At 34.1% G+C, this 12,973-nt stretch overlaps 1 protein-coding gene across 2 annotated transcripts in view; it reads right to left on the reverse strand.

Moving 5' to 3' along the window:
- RARB (retinoic acid receptor beta) overlaps window positions 1-10,527 on the reverse strand; it is a 114,791-nt gene extending 104,264 nt beyond the window's left edge. Inside the window, exon 1 of one of the 2 annotated variants that reach the window (XM_081933739.1) lies at window positions 10,317-10,527. In XM_081933739.1, coding sequence (XP_081789865.1) covers window positions 10,317-10,473 — 157 coding nt within the window. In that variant the 5' untranslated portion in view covers window positions 10,474-10,527. The remainder of the gene's footprint in view (window positions 1-10,316) is intronic. The other variant, XM_081933740.1, reaches the window with a different exon arrangement.
- Between the last annotated feature and the right edge of the window lie 2,446 nt (window positions 10,528-12,973).

Genomic DNA, 12,973 nt, shown 5'->3' on the forward strand with positions numbered 1-12,973 from the left:
CACTAAATATTATTATTTTATAATATTACATTGTCAGCCCAAATATCATTCAAATGGATTGAGGTATTCTTCACACATCAATCAACACCCAGTACAGTAGTTTGAGTTTGAGTTTTATTAAATTTATAAACCGCCCCCTCTCCCCGCAGGGACTCGGGGCGGTGTACAGACATCGCATATATAAAAACAACAAAGCACAACACGAAAACCCAGACAAACAACGTAAACATACTGTCTGTATACTAGCCCAAACTAATTAATAGTTAAAAACAATCTAAAACCAATTAAAACCCCAAAATTTAAAATTTAAAAAGCCATCCAGGAAGGTCAGTAATAGATGTTACATTATGATTACAAATGGGCCAGGCCGGCTAGTCGGAACAGGTGGGTCTTGAGTTTCTTACGGAAGGAGCGGAGATCAACGGTAGTTCTAATATCGGGGGGGAGGTTGTTCCAGAGGGTTGGGCCCATCACAGAGAAGGCCCTACTCCTGGGCACCGCCCGCCCGCATTGCTTAGCGGAAGGTACCCGGAGGAGTCCCTCTCTGTGAGAGCGGATTGGTCGCAGGGATGTATGGGGTAGGATGCGATCCCGCAGATAACTAAGTCCCGAGCCATGGAGCGCTTTAAAGATGACTAGGTCCCGAGCCATGGAGCGCTCTAAAGTAGAACCTCTGGTCACAAATGCTTCTGACCATGACCAAATCAAGATTCCAAAAAATTCACAAAACTTTTGAATCTGGTCACGAACACATACTCAGGTGGCGATCAAACACAGCAGTGGGCAATTTCCCTTTCTGCGCCATTTTTTTGTAAGTGCCAAACAACAGTCACCTCATGTGGCTGCTGCATTAATTTTGCATTAACTTTGGTTAGGTTCGGGTCACAACCAAATTCCAGTTGCGACCAAGTTATGAAATGAATAATGGCTGGGATCAGAGGTTCTACTATATGATTATTTATTTACCAGTACCCAGAGGGCTTAACTGGTAAATAGTTAAAAATCACATCAATTTTGCAACTCAGACATCTTCCAAAATTATCTTCCAAGGAATGTTTCCTAGAATTTTCATTGATCAAAATACTCATGTGACAGATTGCAGGACTTGAGAACTTGAAGACATTGCATTGGAGAATACTAGTTTATATGAAGAATATTGGATGACTATATGCAACTCCATAATACAAATGAATGTAGGGCTTCTAAAAAACAATCAGTAATATCTTGATTCAGCACTAGGTGCCAGGAAAATCAGTGAGAACTTGAAAAATTGCCATCAGAATAGACCAACTTGGTCAAATGTACAAACAGCTTATGCCTCCTCACACTAAGAGCTTACAGTGAATATAAAGAGTCTACACCTCCTGTTAAAATGACGGTATTTTGAGATATTTAAAAAAAATCAAATCAAGATGTCCAAACTTCAGAATTCTTTACACCTTTTATAACATATGAGCTGTAGAACTTTTGTTTTGAAAAAACAAAACTGAAATCTTTCAGAGGAAAAATAAAAATACTTACAGTAACATTATTGCATACATATGCACACTCTCTAATAAGTAAGAATATGGCTATATTCACTATTAACCAACCAACATTCAAACTGATGTCAAGTAGTAATCACTACATACCTGTTAAAGTGATTCTGATCAAGCCCATCTAAACTTCAGCTGTTACAGTAGGATTTTTCTAATATTACAATTGCCTCTTAGAGCAAAAGCCTTGATCTGTAAAGAACTTATAAAGCATCAAAAGATTCTCATTGTTGGAATGTATCAGTCAGGAGAAGGATAAAAAATAATTTCCAAGACATTGAATATATCATAGAATACAGTGATGAGAATCATTACTATCAAACTGGAGAAAATATGATGCAACAGTGGCATTACCGAGAATTGGATGTCCCTCCAAAATTAATGAAAGGAAAAATTGGCAGCAATTTCTGGCCAAGTACTCCCATATTCTTCATGTATATGGATTGTGAGGAATAGTAGTAAGAGGAAAAGCCCAGCTACATCTTCCAAAACTTAGATAAAGTCTGACAAAAGTATATGGGTAAATGTGTTATTATTTGATGACACCGAGGTTCAATTTTTGGGCCACAATTTCGAAAAGTATGTTTAGCACATAAACAAGACTGAACATCACCAAAAGTATGCCGTAACCACAGAGAAGCATGTTGGAAACATGCTTTGGGGCTGCTTTTTTCAGCTAGAATTGGAGCTTTAATCAAAGTGAAGGGAATTATGAACAATTCCAAATATTGGTCAATATTAGTAAAAAAAAAACCTCAGGTTTTGTACTAATATTGAAGATGAAGAAGAATTTCATCTTTCAACATGACAATGACCCAAAGCATAGCTACAAATCAACAAAAATTGGATTCACCAGAAGATCAATGAAAAAGATCATTCTTGCTAGAATGGCCCAGCCAAAGCCTGGATGTGAATCCAATCGAAAGTCTATATGGAATGAGCTGAAGAGGGCTGTGCACATGATATGCCCTTTCAATCTGACAGACTCTGAGTGCTTTTGCAAGGAGGATTCCCAAGGTAAGATGCATCATGCTGACAGTCTCCTACCCCATAAATCTGAAGGCTGTCAATAACATCAAAAGGTGTTTTAACAAAGTATTACTTTAAGCATGTTATTTTAAGATTTTTATTTTTGTCCTATGAGATTTCACTTTGTTTTTCAACTGAATTGTACAGTTTATGTTACATTTAAAGTGAAAACAAATCTGAAGTCTTTTATCTTGATCTGATTTTTTATATGTCAAAAGCTTGTCATTTGAATAGGTGTGTTAAACTTATTATAATCATTGTATATATCCATGAATATATTCTATCAGTGATAAAGGACTAGAAATTACATATATCTTTAGTGTAAGTATGCCACATGTCTATCTGATTAAAAATGAAATTGCAAGCATATTTTTTTCCAAGAAAAAATATATGAATACTCATATGAGCAACAAATAAAATATACCATTTATTTCTTGGTAATATAAAAAAATGTGGGATAGATAAATCAGATGGATTTATAACTGGCTAATCAATCGCAATCAACATGTAGTCTTCAACAGAACTATACCTACAGGAAAGGAAGCATACTCCAAGCTTCTGTTTTAGGCCCAAGCTTCTGTTTTAGCACTCCATAAATGATTTAGATAGGGATAGAAGGGGACCTTGGCAAATTTGCAGACAATACTAATCTTGACAAAAGATAGACTCATGATCCAGAAGGATCTTGACAGACTTGAATGCTCTATCCAACAAATTGGAATTCAGTGGAGAGAATAGAATAACAGAGTTGGAAGAGACCTTGAAGGTCTTCTAGTCCAACTCGCTGCGTAGGCAGGAAACCCTACCCCACTTCAGACAAATCCAACATCTTCTACATTTTGTCTTTTCTGATCCATGTCCCTGCCATCACAGACCAACTATAAGAGAAATGAAAAACAGCTTCCTGTGATCATAAATGCATACCAGACTACAGGACACTTTATATGTATTGTTCATGCTATTTCTGTAATGCTACTTCTGTGGTTTCTATATTCTGTAAAGATGGAATATTTAGAACTAGACAGTAAAATCACTTAGTTATTTTAATTCAACATTGGGTGCACCAACTTCAAATGACATGTTCATAAATCTCAAAATATAATTTTTTTCAAGAATTTAAATGATTATAGGCTGTTTTTGAAAAATCAAAATGTATTATTGTAACAATCGAGAGGGCTACCTTTGTGCCTATGGAGCTATTAAAACTATTTAGGTTTTTTTTGGCATTTGTTTAAATTTAACATAAAAATTATTGCATGTCAGCATTTTTCATGCAAACAGCAAGGCCAGAGCAAGATATATTCATGCGTGAAAAAAAGGAAATGGTGTATTGTAACCATGAAATAGTATCAACAGGACTGGTAGTTGAAGTTCATTGTACTATTGGCAATAGAATTGGGTGCCTCAAACCATTCAAGGCCTTATAGTAGTTTAAGAGTATATTGTGCCACAAATAGATCGATTCCCAAAGAGCAAGATAAAGAAGGGTAGAATAAGCAAGATGGTAGAAGGAGAACATTGCAAAGCTATAATATTTATCTTTGGAAAAGCAGTTTCGTTCAGTAAGGCAAAATATGTCAATGGTTAACTAATCATACTACTGATAGGGACATCAAACCAACACCACCCAGAGTCCTTTGCTGAAATGGGTAGCTATAAAAATCAATCAAACAAAAAACAGTCTAAGGCAGGTCTGGCTACAGCCATTTGTTCTGTGAGAATGCCTCAGATTCAAACTTTTTTAAAAAACAACACGTTCTTCAAATTCATATTAAAGTTTCTGCATGTCATTGCAGCATATTGAACTAAAAACAGAAGGGAAAGTGCAGCAAAGTATTCCCAACAGGGACACAGATTCGTTATCGGTATGATGCAAATGTCCAGCAAAAAGTAACTATCATGTGACTGGATAGGATGTTTTCCCAATGGATGTGTCCATTGTAATTTTGCACTATTGTTCAACACAAACTTTACAACTATGAAATATTTAGAGGAGACACAAAAAGAAGGAATCACTGGATATTCTTTGAATTTTCCTGAGCATATCTTTATTTTGTTATTATGGTTTGAGTTTAGAGTGCCTAAGAATGCTTCCCTTTCTACAAAATGGATTGTCCTTGCTTCCAACTACCTTGGCTAGTAACTTTACAAATGAATAACAGAATAACAGAGTTGGAAGGGATCCTGAAGGTCTTCTAGTCGAACTGCCCTCCCCCCCACTCCCGCTCAAACAAGAGTCCAGAGAAATGGCTGTGAAATCTCTTCTTAAAAACCTCCAGTGATAGAGCAATCAGAGCTTCTGGAGGCAGACCATTCCATTAATTATTTGATCTCACTGTCAGGAAACGTCTCCTTAGTTCTAGGTTGGATCTCTCCTTGATGAGTTTCTATTTCTTACTTCATGTCCTGCCCTCAGATTTCTTGGAAAAATAGGTTAACACCTACTGCATTTGATAACTCTTCAAATATTGACGACTACTATCATCTTTCCCCTAGTCCTTCTTTTCATTAGACTAGACATGCCCAATGTTGCAACCATTCATGTATTTTATCCTCCAGTCTCCTAATCATTTCTGTTGCTCTTCTCTGCATTTTTCTAAAGTTCTCAGCATCTTTTTTGTATCATGGTGACCAAAATTGGGCACAGTATACGTGGTCTTACCAAAGTATGGTTCTAAACAATTTGTGATCTTGATATTATCTTTCTGTTGATGCAGCCTAGGATTGCTTTTTTTACAGCTGCAACACCATGCAATTCATATGCATGAATATGAATTCACTTTGTCAATAATTCAGAATTACATCTTTGTCATAATTACTGCTGGAGAGCCAGGTATCATCTATTTTATCTGTGCATTTGATGTTTCTTACCTAAGTATAAAACCCTACTTTTCTATTCAATTATATTCATGTTTCTAGTGCCAAAGTCTGTAAGATTGGATTCATTACTACAGTATGGGGTGAATGTATTAGTTAACTATCAGATTCTCAGAAGAGTTCTTCAGAAGTGGTAAATTGGGTTACAGAAATACATATGCACAACCAAAGGGAAGTTTAAACAATAATAAATAAATATCTTGTAGTACATCTAAAAACTAGACAATTATTACATTCTGCAAACATTTCTCACATGCATGGAGTATTAGAGGAAAACAACTGTTGGTAGGAAACAACTGAAAACACTAAGGAGAAGTCAGAGATAAAAATGCAGGTGATATCTGTCTGTAGATTGTGGCCATTTATACATTGCAATTTAGGGTATGGCCCATTCTTTCAATAGTGAACTGATTAATATAGGTACAATAATCCCAGTCTTTTGAGAATTATTGTCAAACTTCATAATTATTCCCAGCTCACATTATTTTTGTTTATATGTTTATTTATATAGAGTTCATATTTCTAAACTAAACTGCACATCTTCCTCAAAAAGAAGCTTTGGGTGGTGTACAGTATAATATAACATAACGAAACAACATAAAATTAACATTAAATTTAAATTATTATTAAAAAATTATAGAACAATGATAATTAACATCAAATTGGGAAGAAAAAAAATCCTGAAATGTCATTTGTTTAATTCTATGTGCACTTTTAAAAATGAACCATGCAAAATTTTCAATTCCGTCCCCTTTCTGTTCTTATTTCAAGACTTTTCTTTATGACAATATCGATCAGAAAGAAAGGAACAAAAAAACTAGATATTTATATGACTGTTTTCAGACTTTTGACATTCAAATGTATTATGCAGAGTCAAAGGAGAATTATATTCAACTAATTGTGACTCCTTGATCCAAAATGTCATTGGCATCAGTTTTATTTTCTGTCACCTAGTGGAAGTTAACAGTAAGTTGAAGTGATGCTAAATGTCAGACATTTTACTTTGAGATCAAACATGTTGCCATAAGTATGAATTAAATGTGCCACCTTTGTAAAAAGTGACACAGGAAACATGAATGAGGCAGATATTACACTTATAAACTGGTAAGTTCATGAATAGAGTAAACAAACAGATTTCAATAGAGATGGTTAAAGATGACCAATGTATGAACAAAATCAATGTATAAGCAGCTTTGGAAATATACTTGTTTGGATAATATAAATATTGTCACAATCTGAGATGGACTTTATCTTATCTTACTAGTTGGACTGTAATGATACTTGAACTTGGGCAAAAATCTGGAGGTAATCAATATTTTTTCTAAGCAAGGTAAAAGTAACTGAATTCCAGTTTATGAACTAACAATGATCAGCCTCTTTTGTCTCTTCAAGTTCAAGTATATTAACTTCAGCTTTTGGTCTTTTTTTAAGTGGAATATATTGAAAAAGAAGTTGTCTTCAAATGAAATGTCAAATGTCACAAGAAAAATCTAGAAAGTGAGATTCACTGTTTTTCAAAGTGCCCTAAATTAATTTGGATCCATATTAAATAATAAATAAGAGAGTATCTTTTAGACCAATTTACAGCAAATAAAAGCTTCTTAAAAAAAGTTTTTTAGTAATTGTACCAGAAATTTGTTTAAACCTTTAAATTAACCTACATAACAATGAATCTTCTTTGGCTGAAATGCAGAACCTCCAAGAGCACCTGCTGCAATTCAATACCTAGGAATGTAGATGTCATGCCATACTCTTAAATATGTTTGTTTTTATATTCTGACTAAAGATACAAAAAATAAACAGTGAATTTTCTCTTAGGATAGTTGTTTGTGAACTTTATGAAGCTGATTACTGCAAGAATGCAGTCAGATCTAAACATTAATAACAGCCAATATTTTAGCAGTGTCCTGTAATTCCATATTTTCTTCAGAGATTGTATGCAGATCTATAAACTATTATCCTGTAATCTTAATTTGTGTAAACTGACATTTTTAAGTCCCATACATTCTATTGCGAAGGAGATCAAATTTTTAATCCTAAACCCACATAAGGATTAGGTCTCATTCAACACAGTGAAGCCTATTTCTGAATAAACAAGATTGTGTCGTTGCCTTGCATCCTATGCAGTTTCCCTAATGTATGTAACATTTAACTTCTCAGGACTTACTCTGAGTAGATATGCACAGGAATATGTTATTATACATGTTCTTCATTATCTTATTTAAATAAAAACATAACACTGATAGAAAACAATGACAAAATATATAAGGGCCATTTTAAAATAGGCATTATCCATTGAAAAGCTGGTTTATCACTTTACTTATAAAAATAATCAAAAACAAATTAGCTTCAGTTTATCAATGCTTTGCATTATTTTAAAAATCAGAAATATATATGAAGGTTTTATCTAAGCCTTTTACATTTTCATAAAATTGCTTTAAGTAGTTTGCAATAGGAAAAGTACAATAGGCTATTTGTAAATTCTTGACTCAAAAATTATTTTTTTCACTTTGGCATATTGGCCCTAAGATTAGAATATATTTTAAACTTTTATATTTTAAAAATCATATTTTTATTTTAATGGGGAACTCACACTTTAGCACATTTGAAAACAATATACAATAAGTGCACAAACACACCCACCCACCCAATTTTAATATTGGCAACTCAATCTTTAAACATATGCTTTTAGGATATATCAAATATGTACTGCATTACTGTAGTGTAACATTTCAATTATTTAGATGTTTGCATCTCAAGAGAATTGCCATTTTTTTCCTGGGTGTTTCTGCACTAATTACTGAACCGTTACTGCTGTTACTATCTACTTATTAAACTTCTAGTATCATGCATCAAAAACTGTGGAATAAATCAACTATTACAATTTAAGATTATACCCAAAACAAAATACACTTTACTGCTCCTTTTTTATATCTTCTAAAATGGCTCTTATCTCAATATATTATGCAAAACTATAGAGTTTGTTGTTAACAAAAGGAAATATTTGCAACTGGAGTTACTGCTTGCTATGGAGAGTATATTTTTTATAATTATAAATAATAGGTTAAATATAAGAATAAAATCAAACACATTGCAGGATATGATAATTGCTGTAAATATCACTAATTAAAAATCATTATTTGCAAATTGAAAAGTAATTTCAATCCATGAAAGTATATTTTGAAATCATTTTGCAGTATGATAGTATAATTTAATTAACATTGTACCAGCTTCGGCTAAATGGCATATTTAGAACATGCAATTCACAGATCAGAGTAAGCCTGTTTTAACTTGCTCTTGAGCAACTGGCATGACTTTTTTTTTTAAAACCCCATAGTTCTGTCTCATTGCTAACTTTGCAATGTTAACTTTTTCTGGGAAATTGACACTAGAAACGCTCTTGCTCCACAAAGCAACACCTTAACATTTAAATATTTATACTATGATTACAACTAAACTATGCATTAAAAAATTCTTGCTTAAAAAAATAACAGAAGTGTCAAAAGTGATCTGACTGTATTAAATAAAATTATTTTAGTCAGCAATGCTGAATTATTGTAGTTTAAATACCTTCCCACTCTAGTATGGCAATACTTGGAAGTACCTTCACTATTTTATTTGCCTGTTGATTTTACACTCTACACTTTATTCCTGAAGCATTTTCAATATTTTATCCCAGAGACTCATTTTCTAAGTTCTTTTGCTTTTGTGATTAATAATGGTGACTTAATCACAACAACAATACTTCTGATTATGGCATTTTTTATCAAAATGCTCATATTATAGACATTTTTAAAAATCGCAATTTACTTTCTTTGCAGATTGCACCTTTTAATGTTTGTATATTTTAAGCGATTGAGAAGTCTAAGAACCACACTAATGTCAACCATACTCTCTAATTAATGGTCCACTGAGGTGTCAAAGAGCATGTTAAAACAATTTGATAGATAGTCATCATTTATCTAAATCAGTGTCAAAGCAATGAAGCATCCTTCAAGGGTCTCCGTCACCCTCCCCTGCAGACAGTGCAGTGTTGGAACTTTGGCACTGCTTGCTCTTTTTCAAACTTTAAAGTAAACTATAAAAGCATGCCATGTTTTGACACCTATGTCCTTTAACACTGGATGAAGATCTGATATCATAATAGGCATTTAAAAAGAATTTTGCAGGATCAAACTATAGCTTTTCTTGTCCAGACTGAATTGTTCAAACACCAATAAAGTGCTGAGATAATTGATGGCAAAACACAAGGGGTATTCATAGATGGTTTTCTAGAAAAAACAGGAACTTCTTAGAGCAATAAAGTTTAAAAAAAAGGAAAGAAAGGTGGCAGTACAATCAATGCAAAGAAATACTGCTGCTTCTTTCTTTTTCTTGGTCAGAGAAAGAAAAACATTTACAGAAGCCTTCAACTTTGAATTTTATCTACCCAGAGACTGCTGCTTTGCAAAATATGCCATCATTTTAGATACTAAAATACATATAGTTAAAATATTAAAAATTATTTTTTAAAAAGCCTATGAAAAGTAAATAAACATACAGAAAAGGAAACAGCTTTTCATGTATACTGCCTGATATTTTATTTAATAAAAAGCATTTCTGCATTTACATCTAATGACCAAACAATTTAAATATATTAGAGGAATATTCAAGTTTGGAAAGTGAAACATGCTTAAATTTGTGGTATTTTTTTTTAAAAAATGCAAAACCAAAATGTGCATGCATACACATATACCTGCATAAAAATCGTTTGGGGGAAATACACCTTGTTTTAATCTTTCCTGTTTTCTTTTGGGTAGAAATTTTCTCATTTTTGGCATGCATTTTTTTTTAAATGAGAGCAAGTAAGTGCAACAAAACAATAGCAGGACCTACATTGAGCACTGTGCCGGTGCTGCCACTCTGTTTGTGCCAATCCAGTGAAGCAGGCTTTCAGAGCCTTCTCCTGGAGCATGCAGGAAGATGGACTTGCTGTGTAGAAATCCAGCATTTGACCAGGGCTGACTGCTAGGACATCCATGCAGTCAAACATGATTCCCTCTCCAGTAGGTCTGCAAAAGTGCCTTCCTCTAGGTGTGGGGGGAAATGACATATAAAAGTACATCCAACTCCATCAAACTCTGCCCCTTTTTTGGCACGTAAGCTGTTGGTCTTTTTCCCAGACCAGAATCATGAATTATGACAGACAACACAGCTAAAAGCCTGTAATTGATCCAAATGATCATTTACCATTTTCCAGGCTATTCAGCCAATCCAGTCGAATAAAGGGAGGAGGGGAAAACAAGTAGCATTCCAAGTTCTACTTCCCATTAGCTGTGCCCCAAATCTTTCAGAAGCTTCGAGCCACTTTCTTGCTCTGAAGCGATGATGTTGTTTTGCTTCTAGTGCAGCCTTGAAGTTTTGCGGACGAAAGAGTCTTCGATATCAGCTTGAGATCCCCCTTTGCTGCTGAATAGATCGTTCTGCTTTCGAACGGCTCACTTCCTACTACTTGTGTCACAGAGAATGAAAGATTGAATTGCTTAATATATGCGAGTGAACTTTCTATGAACCCTTCCCAGGCTGCTAACCTTCAAATGACCCAACCCGTCTGACATCACCAACTCCCAGGATTCTCACACAGCTTAAAAACTCCCAACAGCCTTACAGAATAAAGCAGGGAAGGCAGGGTAGCAGGCAAGTGCCCGCTCCCGTACTGAAGCAACTTCCCTTTAAAAACAAAACAAAACGCAACGATATAAAACAGACATAAGAGATGCCTTGGAATTCTAAGCAGCAAAACTATCTTTTGCAAAAAAAAATTATTTGCTACAAAGAAAGACATCAAGCGGCTGCTTTTACTTAAACTATCCAACATGCTCAATTCTGTTGGACATATATCCCGTAAGACTGTCCGCAGGAGAAACCAAGATGCATTTATTCCATAGCTAAAATAGAAATCATTTTTCTGGCTGAAAGCAGAAAGCAAACCGGTAGCCAGAGCAGAGATTAAATGAATTCAGAATCCATTCATTCAGAAATGAAAATATGGAGTGGAGAATGCATTCACAAAGCTCTGGGACTTACAAGCTTAGAACCGAATTTTTATTTTATTTTATTTTATTATTATTAGAATTAGAGCCATCTCTTGATTTTGCTCTGGCTACTTCAAGTTTCTCTGCATGTATAATCAGCAGTATACAGTGAAGGAGATCACTTTGCCCAATTAGCAGTTGGGGTGATGCTGACAATAATGGCTTTCTTCCCCATGTAAAAATAATTGTTTATTAAAGACATATTCTATCCCCTTCACAAAAATACAATTCTTCGTCAGCCTTTTTATTAAAAGGTTTGCAGAATATACTTAAGAGAGAGAGCCAAGAATTTGGGTCTAGTGGTTAAGACACCAAGACAAACCAGGCGACCTTGAATTCTAGTTCTGTCTTAGGTACAAAGTGACTTGAAGGCTCAATAAAATAAAATATACCAGAGCCCCTTTGGTGAAATTAATATAAAGCAAAACTAAAAACACACTGTTGAAGGAAGAAACACAGATTTCTGCAAATTTCCATTATTGTGTTTTTATCAATTTACACTAAAGTGCAGGTAAGGTTATTTTTTTGCTGGTTAGCAATTCCTTGTGAAACATTTTCACAATTTGTACTTTTCTTCATCTGCTATTAACTTAATGCAATGACCTCGTATAGGCTGAATGCATAATAATTTTTTGTCAGTTTATGAAGTAGAAGTATCATAATAAATATGTGAAGAATATGCAATGCATTTCCTGTGCTGGCACACACATTATGAGTGGAAATACTCTAACTTTTAAAGCAGCATAAAACGAGGGAGAAAATAAATGACATGTGGCAACATTTTCAATATAGAAGATGGCAGAAACCAGAGATTTCTTCCTGATATGGCTAAAAAGTACTGCATGCACAGCAATGTTTTAAGCACAACATGAATCTTCGTATAATGACTATCCACCCACTCCAATTTCAATATCATAAAAATAGTGATTTTTTTCTAGGCAGTAGAACTACCCACAAAGAGGAATGATATAATCAGGGATCCATTGAATTTAAAACAAGTACCGGTGAGTGCCGCATGTTTTTGAATATAACTTTTTATCTTCAAGTTTAAAATGCTTTAAAAAACAATATTCAAAAAAACTTGAAAACATTTTATACAATTTTGGATCTGTTTTTCCCTAGCCAAAGAATGTACATAGGTAGCCTCAAGTTGTGGAGTCTGCCCATTATGGTCATAAGTTGTGACGGTTATAAAGCAGATCATCACATGACCACCTCAATTTAACCTTTTTTGCAGAAGTTATTAAACTAATTACCATGATTGTTAAGTGAATCCATAATCATTAAGCAATACATTTTTCACTATTGGAAGATTTTGCTGAACACCAGAAGTAATTGTCAGGTTATATCAAAAACATAAATTTTGTTAGTGTGAACTTGGGAACAACTATAAATACAGAAAGTTTGCCAATTTCCTCAGAATTGTGGTCATGTGACTTGTGACATTTTTCAGAACAT

This window comes from Natrix helvetica, assembly GCF_964273705.1.
Source record: "Natrix helvetica genome assembly, chromosome: Z".
NCBI classification, from domain to species: domain Eukaryota; kingdom Metazoa; phylum Chordata; class Lepidosauria; order Squamata; family Natricidae; genus Natrix; species Natrix helvetica.